The following is a 22,689-nucleotide window of genomic DNA, read 5'->3' as shown; positions in this document are numbered from 1 at the left end:
AAAATAGATACAAAGACCTACTATATAGCACAGGGAACTCTACTCAGCATTCTGTAATAACTTACATGGGATAAGAATCTGAGAAACATATATGCATATATCTTTGGATATATATTTATATATATATATATATATATACACACACACATATATATGGATATATGTATACATATACCTGAATAATTCAGCCGTATACCTGAAACTAACACAGCACTGTAAATGAATTATACTCTAAAATAGTCAAATTTTAAAAAGTAAAAAAATTAATAAAACATGTTTTTACAAAAATAACATATAAGAAAGTTCACAGAAGTTTTAAACAGTCAAAAACTACAAAAAGTTCAGGTAGTTGTCAACAACAGAACCATAAAACTGGTATATTCAAATGAACAGAATACTATATAGCAAAAAAAATGAATTTCTGATATACAAAATAACATGAATGAATCTCAAAATATTATGCTGCTACTTCAGCATATGACCATTTTACTGTAAGAGGACTAGAAAGACCATTCCCCACATTAAGCAACTAAAAAACAGAAAATTATAAGAATCAATGGTTTTCAGAAATTAGAAACTGAGTATCAGTCAGTACAGGATCCTGATCTTCAAGGAAAAGGAAATGAAGAGGTATCTGTATTGCTCTAGTGTACTACATAGAGGCAATTTCCAGGCCATGATGTGTGGAAGGGGAACTCAAACAAAGCTTGTGAGTCAAGGAAACTGACAGCACATTCAAGGCTGTCAAGGTAGCTATAATTTAAAGGTTAGATTACCAGAAAAGAAAATGCTGCACACAGAGAGAAAACTCTAAAGCAGGAGTTGCAAACATTTTCCGTAAAGGGTAGACAAATTTTTTAGGTTTTGCAGGCTACTTAACTCTGCCATTAAAACATGAAAGCAGACAAAGACAATACATAAATCAATGAGTATGGCTATGTTCCAATATAACTTTAGTTACAGTAACAGGTGGTAGGTGGAACTTGGCCTGTGAGCTGTAAATCTGCCCACCTCTGCTCTAGAGATCTACAGAATGATGTCCTTAACTTTTGCCTGGGTGATGTGCACATGAGTGTGATTACTCAAGCTGAAGCTCCAATACTTTGGCCACCTGATGCGAAGAGTCAACTCACTGGAAAAGACCCCGATGCTAGGAAAGGTTGAGGACAGGAAGAGACGGGGACAACACAGGATGAGATGGTTGGATGGCATCACTGACTCAATGGACATGATTTGGAGCAAACTCCAGGAGATAGTGAGGGACAGTGAAGCCTGGCGTGCTGCAGTACATGGAGTCGCAAAGAGTTGGATACAACTTAGCAACTGAACTACAACAAATAAAACAACTGGAAAGAAATAGCTCAAAAAAATTCCCAAAACTCATACGACCAGAACAGTTTGAAGTCTCAATAAACAAGGGAAAAAAGCCTCTCAATACATGGGACATCACATACAGAGCCCTCAAAACAGTACAACTTCAAAGTAGAGCTAAATTAGCCTAACATTTAAATCTCTTCTTATAGACCCTAGCAATGCTTAAAAGAAATCCATGCAAAGATCTAACAGATTACAGGTAACTTAACTACACCCCCAAAGTCTGAAAATATTTAATGAAATGTCATAAATTACCAGGTATTCAAAAACAAGGCAGAAATATATAACCCATACCAGGAGGTGAAAAAATTGTCAATAGAAGCAGATAGAGAAATGACAGGATGGAATTATCAGACAAGGACATTAAAACTAAGTTCTTAAGAGTGAATAAATTAATGCTTACAGAGGTTAAGAGATCTGCCCAAGGTCATACAGTTAATATGTATATAGTAGAGAAGTCACAATTCAAGCCCTTTATAATAATGTCAGAACAAACCTTTTAAAATAATTCTAAAATAATAAAATTCAAGTTTATAATTTTCATTTTATAAAAATATTTATATTCATTTTATAAAAATATTTAATTAGGTCACTTTAAGGTACTCACTATAGTATTATCTTAAGTTGTAAGAATCTACATTTCCTTTAAAATGATTGTATTACCCAACCTTCTATTTAACATATAACTCTTCATAGATTTCTATAATTAAAATTAGAACACACTACAATTTTATTGAAATAACACAAAATACCTGGAGACATTTAAATGTTAAGAGAAAGTAATCATCTCATATCCAATTATAAGACATAATCATTTATCTATGAATTTCATAAATGCGTAAGAATTGCTAAGACTATTTTTAATGTTAATTTGGCTTACATTTCAAAACACATTTATAGACAAAATCATTAACTCTAATATTACTTGCATTTTCACATGACTTCTTTGGTTTCTACACTTTGATTTGCCAGAAAAGTGGAAATTATATGTTAAGAATAGATTTAGTGCTATTTAGTCATTTTATTTTTTGTTTTTCAAGGAAACTGGTAATGTGTTTAAGTTATCCAGCACAATTGCAGCTAGAACATAACTGACTACTCAGTAAAATTTTTATTTTATTTCTGATACAACTGGATATCAGTTTTCTCTAACAAATGTTAACAATGAGTTCAATCTTTAATGAGTTCAAATAATAAGCAATCTGTGATGAAAACAACTAATTCTATTTGTTGAAATCAGAAAAGCAAATTTTATCAGAAACGAGCTCCCTTCTGGCTTACCCACAAATAATATAAAAATTTTAAATATCAAGATTAAAATACTCAAACTGCTTTTAACTCTGACAACAAATGACATGCTCCTCTATATTGCCCCCCACCAATTAATAACAAAGGAACAAAAGCTATACTTAAAAACAATTCTTAGGTTGTCCTTGTGACTCAGTTTGTTTCCCCTTTGCATACAAAAGTGTAGCAAAGTGCAGAACACCAACATGTCTAAAGAAGAGCCAGATTCCCAGCCTTAGATTCGGGTTTCTAAATTTACAACATGATAGAGGTGTCTTTCTTCGCTTCCAAAAGACTAAGACTTAGTACTTAAATCTGTAGATATGCTGTATGGATATTTAATGATACAAGCTGGTAATAAATGGGAAGGAAAAACTATTACTTTGAGATCTCTTCATTGCCTCAAACAGGATTGATGTAATAATGGTAACCACATCTACTCTTTAGGGGAAAATATAGTTACAATTATTTGTAGAATAAAAAAGAAACAGAGGTACTAAAATTATATTGTTGGAATTTGAACCAATTAGCTTAAAATAACTAGCAAAGGACTGAGAAAGTTACAGTTCCTACTTTAGGAATGCAAAGAACTATCTCCACAGAGAAGACAAAATATATACAAATTAAAGTTTCTCCTATTCATATATAAAACAGTGATTAAGTGGAACTCTCTTAAATATTCGAGTTACAAATTATATATAAATAATTCTTCTAATATTCTACTCCAACATTTTCCACTCACTGAGTTAAAATTCTAGGAAATAAAATTGAAAAAATTCAACCACTCTGTGAACACTCCTAACCAAAACATATCCAACCTCAACTCTACATATTTCAATACATAATAATTAAATCCTCATTTCATACTAATTATTTTGTGCCAATTTTTAACCCTTCATATTTCTCTGGGTTTACTAAATAAATAAATCCTGTCTTCTCGGTCACATGGCAAAGGCTTTATTTCCAAAAACCTTAATCACATTTATACGTCTTCCTTGGACCCTCTCCAAGTTCAGCAAATCTGACTTCGTCTGCTGTACTGTGTTTGACTTTTCTTTAACTACAGCAGCTCAGGAAAAGAAAAGGTCATCGCTCTGGCTCCCGTCCCTTAGGTTGCCCTCCACACAATCAGTCCGCTACTAGAAGCAATAGTTGAAATCCTAGCTATCCTCAAATGAGAAAGAATTTATGTTTTGTATTCTGAGCATTTTCATTAATTAAACAAGGTATAACAGAAACAGAAGGCGTTTCAGTGCCATCTTTTACAGGTGATCTAACCTCTCTGAGACTCAGTTTGCAGATCTGCAAAAACAGAAATATCATCTATCTCATGAAGATATAAAAACAAAAACATGCTACTTTTTATTAAAAGAAAACTATCACAAGTCATAAAGTCTTAAGCAATGTTGGGATCCTTGCCAACGTCTGTTCAATGAAATCAATCCCTGGGATATAGGTGCTCAATAAATATTACTTTCACCCTGCATTTTAGAAATGATTCTACCAAAAAGTGCAAACTCTTAACTTCATAAACATTTAGATTTTCATCTATATTATGTATCAATCTCCACATTCAGTAATATAATCAATCCACATAAAAACTGTCATTTTAAATTTTCACCATGCCCTTGAACCAAATGCCAAATTTTGCTAAATAATAAACAGTAATAATAAGTACCCCATCACATAAGTTATTTTAATCTCAAAAGGCATTAAAGTAACTGGATCACCTCCCTCCCACCATACAAAAAAAGAAAAAAAAAAATTTCAGATGGATAATACAAAATTAAACAATAGAGTTCAAAACAAACCCTTAAAAGAGTGGAAAGACAATACAAAGTGACAAAAGTTATTTAAAATACATGACTAACAGACCCACAACATAAAAAGAACTTAAGACATATGAGCAAGAAACGTGAATAAGTATTTCACAAAATAGGATAGTCAATGCTCAATCTCATTAGTGATCAGTGAAATAAAGTATAGATAAAAATTACAAAGCAGTAATAAATACTCACCAGAATGGTTACAGTGGAAAAAACAGAAAGGCACAAGTGTTGGTAGAAGTACGATTGGTAAAAGCCACTTTGGAAAATGTTTTGGCAGTATCTCCTAAAATTAACATACATAATCACCATAACCAAGTAATTCTACTCTTAGGTGAATAGCCACCAAGAAATGTCTGCACATGTGCACCAGGAAATATATATAAAAATGTTAGCATAATATATAATACTGAAACTCAAAACAACCTAAAGATCCATCAACAGTAGAATGGATATAGTACAGTCCTCCTACGGAACATTACCCAGCAATGAATAGTGGGGGAAAAAAAACCTACATCTATATGCAGAAACATGGGTGAATCTCACAAGTATAAGATGGACAGGCAAAACATTAATCAGGATAAGGCATACATGTTTAGATGTTAAAGTTATTTAAAAGAACTAGATAGGGACTGCCATAGAAGACAAGAGTGCCTATTTTGGGGAAAAGGAGTGGGGTGCAGGCTAGATGTAAGAAGTCATGAGGAGGACTTCGAGAGCATTGAGAATATTTTTTTCTTTTAGCCATGTGATGGTTACACAGATATTCACTTTGTGACAATTCACTAAGCTATATGGTTTGATTCTGTGCACTTCTGTATATTTGCATTACACTTCACCAAACAAAAGGATGTAAAAAAGAGAGGAAGGGAAGAAGAAAGAAAATAATAACAAGGTCACAACACTATCTAGAAAGATATCTAATATATTACACTAAATACTAAGGTCAAATGAAATTTAATCACAAAAAGGTGCTCAACAACATTAGTCATCAGGGAAATGGAAATTAAAAATCATAATGAGATACCACTATACACCTGTTCAGAATGCCTAAAATACTAAAATTCTTAATGCTGAGGATGCAGAGCAACTGGAATACTCAGTGTTGATAGGAATGCAAACTGGTACAGGCACTTTAAAAAATAGTTTGGAAATTTTTTACAAAGCTAAATATATCTTTCTCATATATAAATCATCAATCTCATTCTTAGTAGTATTTACCCACAACAAATTAAAACTTACCTACACAACTGTAAGCAAATGCTTAAGCAGCCTTGTTGATAATCATAACCAAGGAAACAACCCACATGAAAGAATTTTGAGGAGTGATGGAACTGCTCTACATTATGATTTTATGATCACTATACTGTTCTGCATCTGGCAAGATCCTATATATCACAAAGAATGACCTCTGTTGTATATAAATTTAAAAAATAAATTGTAAAAAATTATAGAACACAACACTATGGTCAAAGCAATGCCACAGATTTCTAAGATATCAATATGCCAAATATATCATAAAATTACCCAAAATTCAAGAAGCCTAAAAATATGTATTACTTAAATTATACAATGTAAAGAGATTATAATTCACTTAGACATTTAAACTATAATAACAACAAAAAGCATTACTTGTAAAATGACTGTTGCACTTGGTTTAGCATTTTATATACATATTTTAATCATCCAAATAATCATATAAATCTACAATTATCTCAACTTTAACATTTTACCCATAGATACACATCTAGTGAATGATGAAGCTGGTATTTAATCCCACTGTATCCTAGTCTTTCGAAGCCCATTTTCTTTCCTCTACACTTTCTTCTTAGTTCAAAAGCTTTGGTAATTCCTTAATGAGTAGTGTGTTCCTTTACATTATGTAAAGATCTGCTCATACTTCCTACATTTGTAAGCTTAAAATAGATCATGAATATTTTCTATTTTTCAGGTGCCTGCCCACATAACCACAATTATACAAAACAAAGTTAAAATATACAGCTTCTGTCCTCAAGGTGTTTATAAATCTAATTAGCTGGCAAACATATGACAAACAAAGTAGGCAATTTTAAAACTGAAAAACAATAGCTGAGTAGTAGAACCATGGTTAGCGTCAGTACCTTATAATAACAAAATAATTCTAATTGCTTCCTCCCATCCCTTGTATCATCACTGTCATTCATTTCACTTATATATAAGGACATGTGTGAATAAGCATACATGTGTATATACACATATACACACATAAGCAAACATAGTCAGTGTTACTTATTTTAAACTGTTATCTCTTAGAGCAATTAAGCACAAGAAAAATAAAAGTTTTATTTTATCTTCATTCATTTCTTCTGCAATGCTTTTTCTTCTGGATTTCTCATCTATAGCACCTTCCTAGCCTTTAAAGAACCTCTTTTAACACTTCTTGCAAAAATTATCCACTGGCAAAAAATTCTGTTTTTCTCTGATGATCTTTATTTCTCCTCTACGTTTTTTTTTCATTAATTTTTATTAGTTGGAGGCTAATTACTTTACAATATTGTAGTGGTTTTTGCCATACATTGACATGAATATTTCTCCTTTACTTTTAAAATATAATTTTACACAGTACATTATTCTAGGCTGGTGGCTTTTTTCTCTCAGTACCTTAAATATTTCATTCCACTCTCTTCTTATTTGTATGGTTTCTGAGGAAAAGCCAGATATAATTCTTATCTTTGCTCCTCTATAGGAGGAGTTTCCTCAGGACTTTTTTGTTTCTTTATCTTCAATTTTCTATCATTTGAAAATATTATCCCTATGTACAAGGACTTTTTTTGCCATTTATCCTACTTGATGTTCTCTGAGCTCTCTGGGTCTTTGGTTTGGTATCTGACATTGATTCAGGAAAATTCTCAGTTGTTATAGTTTCAAATATTTCTTCTGTTCCTTTCTCTCTTCTCTGGTACTGCCAGAATGCTTGTGTTGTACCTTTTGTCGTCATCCCGCAGTCCTTGCAATATTCTGCTCTGGGCTTTTATTCCCCCCAGGCTTTTTCTCTTTGGTTTCCAGTTTTCAAGAATTCTACTGATATATCCTCTTGCTCAAAGACTTTCCTCATGCATGTCCAATCTATTAATAAGCCATCAAAAGCACTCCTCACTTGTGTTAGTGTTTGTATTTCTTTTTTCTCTAGCATTTCTTTTCAGTTCTTTTTTAAAATTTCCATCTCTCTTATATTGCCCACCTGTTCTTGCACGTTATCTACTTTATCCATTAGCACTCTTAGCATATTAATCACAGTTAACTGTTTCAAATTCCCAGTCTGATTAATTCCAACTCCCCTGTCATATCTAATTCTCATGCTTGCTCTGTCTCTTCCAACTGCGTCTTCTGCCTTTATTTTTGCAAGTATATCTTGCAATTTTTTTTTCCTTGACAGCCAGACATGACACACTGGGTAAAACAAACTGTTGTAAACAGGTCTTTAGTAACGTAAGGTATCAGTGAAAAAAGCTGGCTTAAAACTCAACATTCAGAAAACTAAGATCATGGCATTCGGTCCCATCCCTTCATGGCAAATAGATGGGGAAACAGTGGAAACAGTGACAGACTTTATGTTGGGGGGCTCCAAAATCACTGCAGATGGTGACTGCAGCCATGAAATTAAAAGACGCTTGCTCCTTGGAAGAAAAGCTATGACAAACCTAGCCGGCATATTAAAAAGCAGAGACATTACTTTGTCAACAAAGGTCCATCTAGTCAAGGCTATAGTTTTTCCAGTAGTCATTAACACGTAAGAGTTGGACCATAAAGAAAGTTGACTGCTGAAGAACTGATGCTTTTGAACTGTGGTGTTGGAGAAGACTCTTGAGAGTCCCTTGGACTGCAAGGCGATCCAACCAGTTCATCCTAAAGGAAATCAGTCCTGAATATTCATTGCAAGGACTGATGCTGAAGCTGAAACTCCAATACTTCAGCCACCAGATGTGAAGAACTCACTCACTGGAAAAGACCCTGATGCTGGGAAAGACTGAAAGCGGGAAGAGAAGGGGGCGAGAGAGGATAAAATGGTTGGATGGCATCACCAACTCAATGGACCTGAGTTTGAGCAAGCTCCAGGAGTTGGTGATGGACAGGGAAGCCTGGCATGCTGCAGTCCATGAGGTCGCAAAGAGTTGGACACGACTGAGTGACTGAACTGAACTGATGGTATCAGGGATGATAGAACAATTTATAGTCCTAGTCCTATAGTAAGGTCTCAGTCTTTTAGAAAGCCTGTGTCTCTGGCCTGTGAACTTCACACACACTTCTCAATCTCCCTGCCATCAGGTGGGGCAGGATGGTCAGAGCGAACTGAAGTTGTATATTTCTCTTCTTCAACATTTAAGACTGGAGCAGTTATAGTTGGGTATTTCCCTTCACCCACATCAGTTAAGCTCTGATAAAACTCAGTTAGACTTGGTAAAATAGTTTATCCTAGAGGGCAAATCTTGTTAGGAAGAACAGAATGCTCTGGCACATCTTAAAATGGTTCCCCTTTTTTCCTTCATCTATCAAAAGCAAGAGGGGATTTTTCTGATATACACTGAGAGATTCTGGTTGAGACACAACAGGTAAGACTCACAAAAAGTGTGGGGCCTCTGATGATTCATTTCCCCTGGAGTTTTTAACTCTTAAAAGAGTTGCCCATACTGAGCCTCCAGTAATTTGTGAGCCAATTCAGGTTTCCTTACAGCAGCACTGGTTCCCAGCAAGGCTGCTAGGAGTTCTAGTGAGCTGGGAGTTCTGGTGAGCTGGGATTCACTGTAGTCTCTACTGGTCTCTCCAATTTTAAGGGCAGTGGCTTGCTGTGTGACCTCTCTGTACTAAAAAACTTGGTGATTTTTCAGTGGATTTTAAGTTTTATTTGTTGTCAGGTTGGAATGGCAATTTCCAAGCTTTTCACATGCCATACCAGAAACCAGAAGTCTGCATTTTAAGAAATGTTTTTCTATACCACAAGCTTAAAAACCTACACAGGATAATAAAACACATGCAAACTCAATATCATATAGAACAAAACTGTGTTGCATACTCTGTAAATTATTATTTTTCACTTTCTTCTTATACTGCACATATTTTTATTTCTAGTCATGTAGCCTAGATCAGACACATCTTAAATAGTTAAATCTTCCAGTTTATCTGTAAAAGTCAATATAAAGTTAAAATGTAATATTTGACATATATCTTCCAAATAAACAATAAAATTACAGCTTACCATTTTGATGCCTGTGGAAAACGTCCCTAGTTTTATAGGTTTAGGTTTCTCAATTTGCATTTCCAATTGGGTAGATCTATCTTTATGCTGAGCCAAAAGCAGAGCAACGGGGAGATCAGAACTCTCCTGTAAGAGAAGTTAAAGTGCAATGTGAAAGTTAAAAAGAAAAAACTAAAGAGTAACCAGTCTTTTATTTTAAATTATGCCTTTCCATAAGCACTTGATGTCAACCTAAATATTCACTTTATGGAGAACACTTTACAAAAGACTTTAACATTCCATAATAAGAAAAGGCTGTTTTAGACTCATAAATCAAAATAACCTACAAAAATGGATTTTTATAGAATCCACATTAAAGACAATATAATAGGGTCTTATTTCATCTAGTGAAACCAACCATATATTTATTAAAATAAAAAAAATTAGAAGCTAATCACAAAGAGAGTAGTACAAAGTACTATAACCTAGATCAGATGTTTATCTAAGACACATTCTTTTAAGCAGTGAATTCAGACTAGCTTGAAATTGTTTCCCATTAGATTTCACCTGAGGCCGTTTGGAAATGATCCTTGTTCTGTTTTTTGTACAATGGAATGATTGTTAACTACAACCAAAAGTACACTTATTTTCTCCTTTATTACTTACTTTTATAAATTAAGTCTAAATTTTTTAATTTGCAAAATAATAGTAAACATTTTTAATATATTGATACTAAAACAGGGCCACTATCTACACAAATCTGCATACACACTTATTAATAATATCATCAAATAACTAACTCTTATATGTAAACTGCTATTTATCCTATTTAAAATGAAGTCTTCTTACATGTTTAAAGTGCTACACAGCTAAGATCTAAACTAAATGTATCCAAGTCATTTTCCCTTTTGAGATGTCAGTGAAATAAGAACACAGAAACACATGCAGAAGGAAACCAGGAAAGAAGGAGATCATACACAAACATACACAAAGAGACACACTGCTCTCTATATCAGTAAACAGAAAGAAGGTGCAAATACATTTCTATCTCCTAATCCAAGGTGACCTATGAAAATAAAGTCATCAAATGGTCTAACAGATTTTTAAAATAGTAACTACCCAGAATTTAATCCTGAAAAAACTATGTTGTTAAATATTTTATAATATAAAAGTGAAGATATAGTAAAACCTCATTTTCTTTCCAAATCCAACAACTTAATATTTTGGGGCACAAATATGGCTAATGAATATATTTAAAAGACTTGTTTAAAGGTTATAGTACAGAAGAAATTCAAATAACAAGCCAATTATTTCAACAGCATCATCCTAGAATAAATCTGTTTTTCAAAACTTTGCAACAGAAGTGGTTTGCAAAAGCAAATGTTTTAAAGACGAAAACTTTCAAAGGAAATGGAAAAACACAAATTTTATTTATAATGCACAACTTTAGTAAGCAGCAAAATTCTTAAGACTTGGTTTTAGCAATAATGAAGGAGGATGAATAAAATTCTAGAATATACTTGAATACCTCTCATATTCTACAACAAAGCATTAGTAATACATTAATCATAGTATTGGGACTTTCCTGGTGGCTTGGGAAGTATGGCATTACTGTGAATTCCTGCAGCTATTCAAGATTTCCATTAGGAATTCTGTAATAAAATGTTTACTTAAAGGACATTTTAAAAGGGCAGTGACCCAAAGTATCTTTTAAAATCTCTTACTATCTTTTCATATGTAAAAACTAACAGAAGAAAAATAAATTTTCTTAGCTAAAAAACTAAATCATTGCTTCCTAATTAATACTGTAAGTGAATTTAAATTCCATACCTAGTACTTACTCTAAAAAGTAAAAGTTCTTACATAAAAGTAAAACAATATGTGCACTTCAAAAAAAGCTGCTAATCAATACTATGCCTGTTTTAATCCTGGTTTCACTTTCCTATAAAAGAACCAGAATATTAAAATGTATTGGTAAAAGAACTAAAATTTAATAAAAATAAGTATTCTAGAAATCTAAAACTAATTTTGATACAAAGGCAATACAATTTACTTCAAATCTGCTATACTCTACGTTAGCAATCAAAACTTTGGAGTCTGAAAATCTTATAAATGTTAAGAAAGAAATAAGTAGGAGCTCGCACATCAACAAAATCTAAAGAGTAAAATAAATTATGGGAAACATACATGCTTTTAGGAATACAGAGAATGCAGAGTCAACCTTTCAAGTTATTTGGTTGGCCAAAAAGTTCATTCGGGCTCTCCCACAGTATCTTATGGAAAAACCCAAACGAACTTTTTGGCCAACCCAATATTTCATTCTTAGCTTTCCATTTTTACCCTGAAAGGTTCCCTAAGCTATTTAATAGCCTGAAGGTACAATGCTCAATATTTAAAGAAATTTTAATTAAGACTACCTGTAATACTCATTAAAAGCTTTATAATGACCATTTTGAAAGATTATTTTAACTGACTTTGAGCAAGCCATCTGGCAAACAATATTCTAATAAAAATAAGCTACTGCATTTGACAGTATTAGCCCTAGCAAAATTTAAGACATAATATGAAGAGAATTTTCTAACAGGAATATAAAAAGATTTAATAAGTCAAGACCTATTTAAAAATTTTTTTTCAAATAGCTTTTAGAAAAAAAAATCCTGAATTTACAGTTAGGATTAAATAAATGGACTTTTTAGGCAACATTTTAAGTCATAAAGATTAAGACCATAACATTAAAATTCTGTCACATAGAGTATAATGTAATGCCAACACTTTTTTAAAATGTTAAAAAGTGACTTTTAGCATAAGAACCAAAAACAGGAGAAGAAAAACTAATAAGGAGTACTTATACTAGTTGTCTAAATTAGATCCAGAGAATCATTTTAAGATTTAAGGTACTAGATATATTTGCAATGCAGTCTTTCTAAATAAAATTTAACATGTGAACATACGTAGAAAAAACACAATGCATTCTTTTATATACTTAATAAAGATTCAGGAAAATAAAAAGAAATTTAATGAATTCTTTCAATTAGTCAACAAGGATAAAATGGATGTTAACATTTTAACAAAAATATTTTAATAAATATTCAAAAATTAAAGTAACAATCTTTAAAAATAAATTTGAAAATGAAAACCAGAAATTCAAATTGAATTGGTATTCAAACCAATCTGTTGTAATTAATTGTTCTAATGAATACAGTAAATTGTTAAAGATTATTTAACCACTATGTTACATGATCTAAATAGTGAAGAAAGTATGCACAGTAATGACTTGCAGGTGAAGAAAACAGGAAAGGGAGGGCAGTTCTTAACAAAAACCAATATTAACTCCAGATTATACACAATGTACAACACTGGCAGTTGCAGCTCAAGAGCCAAAAGCAGCTCAATGAGGCACAAAAATTTCGTGCTAAAAGACTAAAGATAAAAAGAATATACAAAAATAATTGCCGTGCAAAACTAGCTAATCTCAAAATAAAAACTAAAAATTCTTAATAATAAATGGAACATTTTTAGAAAGTTAGAGTGTATATTTGTCTTAAATCTAAGTTCAGTATTTGGAATTAATGTATAGAGGAAAGCATTAATAATGTACAAAGGAAAGAAAATCATCTTCCTCTATATACAAAATGATGAGAGAAAGAACCTTTCAAAAAAAACAAACCTGTAACATGAGGCTTTACGAATTCATTCTTTGAAGTTTTTAATTTCTCACAAGCAACATGTCCACAAAAAATGTAAAACACAGTATGTATCATTTCAACTGTTAAAGCCACAACTTCCACTTAATAGTTTCAAAAAAATTAATGGAAGTTACTAACAACAAAAAAAATCTTCCATGCTATACATTGCTATTTTCATTTTTTTGCTTTGGGCTACGCCGTGTGGTTTGTAGGATCTTACTTCCTGATCAGGGATTGAACCAGGGCCATGACACAAGTGCCGAATCCTAACCATTTAGACCACCAGGGAATTCCTTGTCCTCATTTTTAGAACCAAATTTATGTTCCACTCATACAAAGTAGATAGGGTTTATGATAAGCATTTATTGTCTAAGCTTCACTAAGGCCCTTACTTTCTCACCTACTTCTAATTTATTAGGTTGGTGCAAAAGTAATTGCAGTTTTACATTGTTGAATTTGTTGTCTGATACTGGAATACATCTTTAAATAAATGTAGTTATGTTATACATCATTTTAATGTGCATTTCTCACTTTACATTTTTTTGTCAATGACATCACTTGCTGTCTATTTTATATTTATTTTAGTCTACAGAAATGACATTGGACAAAAAGAAAATTTGAGCAACTTTTTTTTATTTGAGTTCAAAATGGGCTGTAAAGCAGCAGAGACAACTTGCAACAGTAACAACTCATCTGACCCAGGAACTGCTAACGAATGTACAGTGCAGTGGTGGTTCAAGAAGTTTTGCAAAGGAGAGCAGAGACCTGAAGATGAGGAGTACAGTGGCCAGCTATTAGAAGTTAACAATAACCGAGAGCATCATCAAAGCTGATCCTCTTAAAACTACATGAGAAGTTGCCAAAGAACTCAACGTTGACCACGCTATGGCTGTTCAGCATTGGAAGCAATTTGGAAAGGTGAAAAAGCTTGATAAGTGAGTGTCTCATGAGCTGACCAAAAATTTAAAAAATTGTCACTTTGAGGTATCATCTTTTCTTATTCTACACAACAGCAATGAACAATTTCTCGATCGGATTGTGATGTGAGAGGAAAAGTGGATTTTATCCAACAACCAGTGATGACCAGCTCAGCAGCTGGACCAAGAAGAAGCTTCAAAGCACTTCCCAAAGCCAAAACTTGCACCAAAAAAAGATCATGGTCACTGAAGGTTTGCTGCCAGCATGACCCACTCACTACAGCTTTCTGAATCCTGGTGAAGTGCTGATCAAATCAATGATATGCACTAAAAACAGCAATGTCTGCAGCCAGCATTGCTCAACAGAATGAGTCCAATTCTCCACCACAACGCCCCACCACATGTCACACAGCAAAGTTTCAAAAGTTGAACAAATCGGGCTATAACGTTTTGCCTCATCTGCCACATTCAGTTCACCTCTCACCAACTGACTACAATTTCCTCAAGCATCTTGACAATTTTTTGCAGGGAAAAACACTGCCACAACCAGCAGGAGGCAAAAAATGATTTCTAAGAGTTCATCAAATCCCAAAGCAGGGATTTTTATGCTATAGGAATAAACAAACTTATCTGTCGTTAGGAAAAATGTGTTGATTGTAATGGTTCCTATTTTGATTAATAAAGATGTGTTTGAGCCTAGTTAAAATGATTTAAAATTCATGGTTTGAAACCATAAATACTTTTGTACCAACCTAATACATAATCTTGCTTTCTGTTTTTATTCCTGGTTATATGGCTTAAATGCTTTTAGGGCAAAAGCACAGTAAAAAAATATACACACATACATTCACTGGTCACAGAATAACAAACAGCATAGCAACTAGTAAACTGAAGAGTTAAGTATTTTAACAACACATGGAAATTAATTACATAGCTAGAAAGGGGAAAGGAAGAATGTAAAAAGCCTTTACCAGAAAGGACAATTTCCATGTTGCGATTTCATCAGTATCACATTGGTTTATAAGCATCAAATAATATATTCTCAAATCCATGAAACATTTCATAAACCTTGGTTGTAATCCCTGCTATTATCTAATAATGTTGACTACTTGGGGAACTAACAACTAGAAAACACCAATAACTTGCAAGACATTACCATTTCTTTCAAATGTATTTTCCCCATGCAAAAATACAAAATACAGTTCTCACAGAGTAAGCAGTCACTAAAACTTCAGCATGAAGCCAAAATACTTGAAAATGAGCTAGTTATTAGAAAATCAGTAGCAATCAGGAGAAAAGTGCTCTGAAAACATGTTTTAGTCAGTAAGCTGAGAAACACATCAACAGTCTATTAATAGTAAACTGGTTTATGTTAATTATAGTATTACTCTGTCATCTGAAAATAAAATGGATATTAACAAACATTTAAAAAAATAAATAAATAGGGGCTTCCTTGAAGGTTCAGTGGTTAAGAATCTGCCTACCATGCAAGGGACATGGGCTCAATCTCTGATTTGGGAAGATCCCACATGCTGCAGAACAAGGAAGCCCATGTGCCACAATTACTGCAGGCTGCGAGCCTAGAGGCGGTGCTATGCAACAAGAGAAGCCACTGTGACGAGAAGGCCATGCAACACAACGAAGAGCAGCCTCCACGTGTCAGAACTAGAGAAAGCCCACATGCAGCAACCAACATGCAGCACAGCCAATACATAAATCAGTGCTTGAAATAAATAAATAAAATAAAGGAACAGAAGGTGAATACATGAGTACAAGCTACAGAAATGCCATTTAAATACCATCACCCAGTATAATAGGAAAGATAAACCCTGAAGACAAATGTTTTTATCACAATCAACATTAATACATACCAGTTCATCTAAAAGAGCCTGCTTATTCTTCCTTTTTAGAATCTGCTGCATTTGTTCTTCTTTTTGTATAAATAGTCGTCTTTGTTCATTTTCCTGTCGTTCTACTTCTAAAGCTTCTTCCAGTTCCTCCTGTTCCCGAGTCTGAAACAGTAACATTCATATATGGCATGAAATAAATTTAGTGACCAAAACGAAGTCTATATCATACTCCATACTACCTTTTTTCGAAGCATAAATTGCTCTAGTCACTAACTGTTTAATAGTGCAGCAGCAGCTCCACTTTAAAAGAACTTATTTTCTTTCATGCAGACATGTTACTATTAAAGAGAATGACATCTAGCACTAAATGAAATCTAAACAAAGTACACTTATCCCAGCTGCAGAAATGTGGAAACTGCTTAAGAAGACTTTATTTAGATTTAACAAAGAAAGCAAAACAAAAACCCAACAACAACAAACAGATCATCTCCATATAGAACAATTAATTGAAACACTCCATATAAAAGACTGGTTCATTTAATAGAAACAATTTTCAAAATACACAAGGTAATGAAAAGTTATCATAGTACTTAGCATCTTTACCCCAAGTTAAAGTAAGTCTTTCTGATGCTTGAGTTCCAAACAGCATTCATTTAAGGTAAGTTATGAAAAACTGAAGTTATTTTCTAACACAAGCACATAAATTTCAAGGGTCCTTCCTCTCTGTGGACTAAAAAATTCAAAATCCAAAGCTAATATGTAGAAAGAATGAACTACAGTCCTACATTACTTCCCTTTTATGAAGTTTCTTAGAAATATTAAATACTTCCAGACTCTGAAATTTATTCCAACCCTAAGTCATATTTAAAAACAGTATTATACCGACTCTGTTCTTTAAGTTTTATGAATGAGAAATACAGTAATATCTTAATGACTTTATTTTAAATCCTTAAAAAAAAAAAAAAGAATCCTTGACTGCTGCTCTTAAAAATGCAATACCTTTTTTTAACTCAACATAATACTGAGAATTTATGGCACCTTGAGGCAAATACAGAATAGAGGGAGACAGTATAATATGTTTTGGAATCACTAACATGAATTAACAGAGATCTCACAGAAAAGTATATTTTTATGTAAAATAATATCTACATATTGTTAATCTCTGTTAAGATTATGTCAATTCACAAATTAGATAAACACCCAGAAATAAACAAGACTCCCAAATGAAAAAAATATTTCCCTTATAATTCAAACTCAGTATATCCAAAATTAACTTCAGCATTTGGTTTCCCAAAGCTGATCACCCCTCCTGTATTCCTGATTTCTGCTAATTGCACACCCACCTCCCGGTCAACTCAAATTGAAACCTCAAAGTCATCTTTATTACTTCTTCTCCCTCAACCCCATCCCCCTTAAATTAAGTCAGTTGCTAAGTTCAAGTAGCACTTCTCCCCTATAATTTTAAAAATCTCTATTACTGAGATTGCTATTCTAACTCAGGCACCCAGTGGAGAAGAAAATTCAAACTTGATCTAAAAAAACTACTAGGAATAAATGTACAAAGTTAGGAGGTAAGATATGAAGGCTGGAAAAGTGAATTATTAGACAGTAGGTCCATAAGCAGAAAAGGATGTCTCAAAATAAAACAGTGTTGTATCAGCAATAAGTCAAACAAGTGATAGGTTTACACAGAGTATGGTGGGGGCAAAATTAATGGAGTGGTTAATTCCCCGTGCTATGATGGAGGACAGGTAGAGTTAGAAAAGATTTCACAGAGTGTTATGGGTTGAATGTGTGCCCCCAAAATACATGTTGAAGTTCTTAACCCATGGTAACCATAAATGTGACCTTATTTGGAAATAGGGTCTTTGCATATGTAACCAAGTTAAGATAGGTAATACTGGAAACTTGGATACAGACACACAGGGAGAAGGCCATGGGAAGTTAGAGGCAGAGATCAGAGTGGTGCCAAAGATGCTAAAAGAAACAAAGATTCCTCCCTAGAGCTTTCAGAGAGACCATGACCTGATGACACCTTGACTTCAGACTTCTAGCTTACAGAAGCCTGTTCCTGTAAGAGACAATTTCATTGTTATAAATCACCAGTTTTGGGTAATTTGTTTTAACAGCCCTAGGTAAGTAATACATGAAGGCTGAGCAGGTTTCAAACAGTAGGTATTTAACCCCACTGCAGAGTGGAAGAGCCATTTAGGCAGAGAAAACAAAGGTAAAAAGACACGATCAAGCTAGAATGCTTGGTATGACCCCAAGTCATTAAGTATGAAGCTGGGGAAAGCTCTTGATAAAGCTGGAGAGGCCCGCAAAAGGCAAATGATGGAGAATTGATCATACCATACTAAGGGGTGCATTTATGCCATACTAAGGCAACTGGTAAGACAAAGAATTTAGAAAGATGACTAGAAGCAGTGAAGAATACAGAACACTGGGGTTCAAGACTGAAGACAGGAAGACTCAGATGAATATTTCAATAACTCAAGTAAGAAATAATGAATACTATGTAAAGTAATAATATTATAATTAAGAGGAGGAACTAGGTTTGAAAAACCATAAGGAAAGACTACCAAAAGTATATGATTCCCCAAAGACGACATATAGATGGTCAATAAACACGTGAAAAGATGCTCAACATCATTCATTATTGGAGAAATGAAAATCAGAACTACAATGAGGTATCATCTCACACCACTCAGAATGAAAGTGAAAGTGTTAAGTCACTCAGTTGTATCCGACTCTTTGTGACCCCATGAACTGCAGCCCACTAGGCTCCTCTGTCCATAGAATTCTCCAGGCAAGAATACTGGAGTGGGTAATCATTTCTTTCTCCAGGGGATCTTCCCAAACCAGGGATTGAATCCAAGTCTCCCACATTGCAGGTACACTCTTTACTGACTGAGCTACCAGGGAAGCCACATCAATCAGAATAGCCATCATCAAAAAACTAGAAACAATAATGACTGGAGAAGATGTGGAGAAAAGAGAACCCTACTGCACTGTTAGTGGAAATGTAAATTGATACAGCCACTATGGAGAACAGTATGGAGATTCCTTAACAAACTAAGAATACAACTAGCATATGAACCAGCAATTCCACTACTGGACATATGACCTGAGAAAACCACAATTCAAAAAGACACATATACCCACAATGTTCATTGCAGCACTATTTACAATAGTCAGGACTGGGAAGCAAGCCAGATATGCATCAACAGATGAAAGGATAAAGAAAATATGGTACATATATACAACAGAATATTACTCAGCCATAAAAAGCAACAAATTTGAGTCAGTTCTAATGAGGTGGATGAAGCTAGAGCCTACTCTACACAGTGAAATAAGTCAGAAAAACAAACATCATATATTTGGTAGAACAAATAAGAAAGCAGCATTGACATATACACTCTTTCCAATTATGACTTATTATTATACAGCAGAAACCAACACACTGTAGAACAATTATGCTTCAATTTCTAATAAAGTTTTTTAAAAAACAGTATATGAAGACTAACCAGATATGGCTTGAACAACTTAGATAAAGAATGTAATAGGAGAAGTAGGTAGGAGAGAAGATGAAAAAGGTCAGTTAAGATGAACATAGATGCAAAACTCTTCAACAAAATATTAGCAAAACCAAATTCAACGATACATTAAAAGGATCATATACCATAATCATGTGGGATTTATACCAAGAATGCAAGGATGGTTCAATACCCACAAATCAATCAATGTGACATACCACATTTATAAACTGAAAAATAAAAAGCATATAGTCATCCCAGTAGATGTAAAAAGGGATTTTGATAAAATTCAACATTCGTTTATGATAAAACTCTAAACAAAGTGGGCACAGAATGAACATTAAACAATGAAGGTCAAATATGACAAGCCCATAACTAATATTATACTCAACAGTGAAAAGCTGAAAGCATTTCCTCTAAGATCAGGAACAAGACAAGGATGCTCACTCTTGCCACTTTTATTTTAAAAAGTATTGGAAGTGCTGTATTGGAAGTCCTAGCCACAGCAATCAAACAAAAAAGAAAAAGAATTCCAACTGGAAAGGAAGAAGAAAAACTGTCAATATTTAAAGATGGCATGATACTATATATACAAAATTCTAAACATGCCACCAAAAAACCTATGAGAACTCACCGATGAATTCAGTAAACTTGCAGGATAAGAAATTAATCTATAAAAATCTGCTGCATTTCTATACACTAACAACAAAGTAACAGAAAGAGAAAAGAATCTCATTTACACCTGCATCAAAAAGAATAAAATACCTAGGAAGTGATCTAAGGAAATAAAAGACCTATAAAGAGAAAACTGTAAGACATGACAAAAGAAACTGAAGACAACACAAACAAATGGAAAGATATATTCTGCTCAAGAAGAATTAATAGTATTAAAATGGCCATACCACCCCAACACAATCTACAAATTCAGTGCAATCCCTATCAAAATACCAACCACATTTTTCACAGAAATAGAATAATTTTTTGTGTGTATGGCAACATAAAAGACCTTGAATAGCCTAAACGATCTTGAAAAAGAACAACAAAGCTCAAAGTATAATACTACCTGATTTCAAACCACAATACGAAAACACAGTCTTTAAAAAAACAAAGTACTAGTACAAAAACAGACACAGAGATCAATGCGGAATAGAACAGAGAGCCCAGAAGTAAACCCACTTATATGGGCAATTAATCCATGACAAAGGAGGCAAGAATATACAACAAGAAAAACCCTCTTCAATAAATGGTGTTGGAAAAACTAGACAGCTACATGTGAAAGAATTAAACAGGACTACTTTCTCACACCATCGACAAAAATAAACTCAAAAGGGATTATTTAAGAATTAAGTGTAAGACCTGAAACCATAAAACTCTTACAAGACAACATGGGTAGCACGCTCTTTGACATCTACCCACATCAAACGGGTAGCATGGGTAGCAAACAATAAATCTGGTAAGAAGTTAATGCCCAAAACATTAAAAAAAACTCACAGAACTCAACATCAAAAAACAAATAATCTGATTAAAAAATGGGCAAGGAACCTGAAGAGACATTTTTCCAGAAGATACACAAATGGCCTAAAGGCATAGGAAAAAATGCTTAACATCACTAACCATCAGTTCAGTTCAGTTCAGTCACTCAATCCGATTCTTTGTGACCCCATGGACCGCAGCACGCCAGGCCTCCCTGTCCATCACCAACTCCCAGAGTCCACCCAAACCCATGTCCATTGTGTTGGTGATGCCACCCAACCATCTCATCCTCTGTCATCCCCTTCTCCTCCTGCCCTCAATCTTTCCCAGCATCAGGGTCTTTTCAAATGAGTCAGCTCCTGGCATCACGTGGCCAAAGTATTGGAGTTTCAGCTTCAACATTAGGCCCTCCAATGAACACCAGGACTGATCTCCTTTAGAATGGACTGGCTGGATCTCTTTGCAGTCCAAGGGACTCTCAAGAGTCTTCTTCAACACCACAGTTCAAAAGCATCAATTCTTCTGCGCTCAGCTTTCTTTATAGTCCAACTCTCACATCCACACATGACCACTGGAAAAACCACAGCCTTGACTAGACGGACCTTTGTTAGCAAAGTAATGTCTCTGCTTTTTAATATGCTGTCTAGGTTGGTCATAACTTTCCTTCCAAGGAGCAAGCGGCTTTTAATTTCATGGCTGCAATCACCATCCGCAGTGATTTTGGAGCCCAGAAAAATAAAGTTAGTCATTGTTTCCAGTTTCCCCATCTATTTGCCATGAAGTGATGGAACCGGATGCTATGATCTTAGTTTTCTGAATGTTGAGCTTTAATTACTAACCAATGAAATATCACCTCACATCTGTCAGAATGGTCATCATCAAAAAGACAACAAATAACAAATGTTAGAAAGGATGTGGAGAGAAGGGGACCCTAGGAATGTAAATTGATGCAGGCACTATGGAAAACAAGACGGTTCCTCAAAAAATTAGAAACAGAACTACAATACAATCAAGCAGTTCTGGGTTCTTATCCAAAGAAAAGCAGAACACTTATTTGAAAAGATACATGCACCTCAACATTCATTTCTGCATTATTTAAATAAGCCAAGATAACAGAAGTACCTTAAGTACCTTAAGTACCCATCAACAGGAGAATGGATAAAAAAAGATGTAATATATAAAATCAAACATTACTCAGTCATTAACAAAAAAGAATGAAATCTTGCCATTTGGACTGACCTAGATGGTACTATGCTAAAATTAAAAAAGTCAAAGAAAGACAAATACTCTATGACTTCACTTATATTTGGAATCAAAAAAACAAAACAAGTAACCAAAAATAACAAAACAGTCACAGATACAGAGAACAAACAGGAGGTTGCTGGGGGGAAGGGGGCTGAGGAATGAAAGAAATAGGTGGGAAAGATTTAAGTATGAACTTCCATTTACAAAATAAATAAGTCACAGGTACGAAATCCCCACTGTGGGGGAATATAGTCAACAAAAATACAGTATCTTTGTATCATGA

The 22,689-nt window shown here is 33.9% G+C and overlaps 1 protein-coding gene across 5 annotated transcripts in view; it reads right to left on the bottom strand.

The window, feature by feature from the left end:
* The window catches only part of MNAT1 (MNAT1 component of CDK activating kinase), a 198,328-nt gene that overhangs the window by 117,042 nt on the left and 58,597 nt on the right, over positions 1 to 22,689 (bottom strand). For 3 of the 5 annotated variants that reach the window (XM_065940109.1, XM_065940111.1, XM_065940110.1), the window contains exons 5-6: positions 16,174 to 16,314; positions 9,721 to 9,846 (exon numbers count right to left, since the gene is read on the bottom strand). In XM_065940109.1, coding sequence (XP_065796181.1) covers positions 9,721 to 9,846; positions 16,174 to 16,314 — 267 coding nt within the window. Of the gene's footprint in view, positions 1 to 4,679; positions 4,774 to 9,720; positions 9,847 to 16,173; positions 16,315 to 22,689 lie in introns of all 5 variants that reach the window. The other 2 variants (XR_010663875.1, XR_010663876.1) reach the window with 1 other exon arrangement.

This window comes from Muntiacus reevesi, chromosome 7 (genome assembly GCF_963930625.1).
Source record: "Muntiacus reevesi chromosome 7, mMunRee1.1, whole genome shotgun sequence".
Taxonomy (NCBI): Eukaryota; Metazoa; Chordata; class Mammalia; order Artiodactyla; family Cervidae; genus Muntiacus; species Muntiacus reevesi.
The sequence above is the reverse complement of the archived record's forward strand: the minus strand, read 5'-3'. Positions and strand labels throughout refer to the sequence as shown.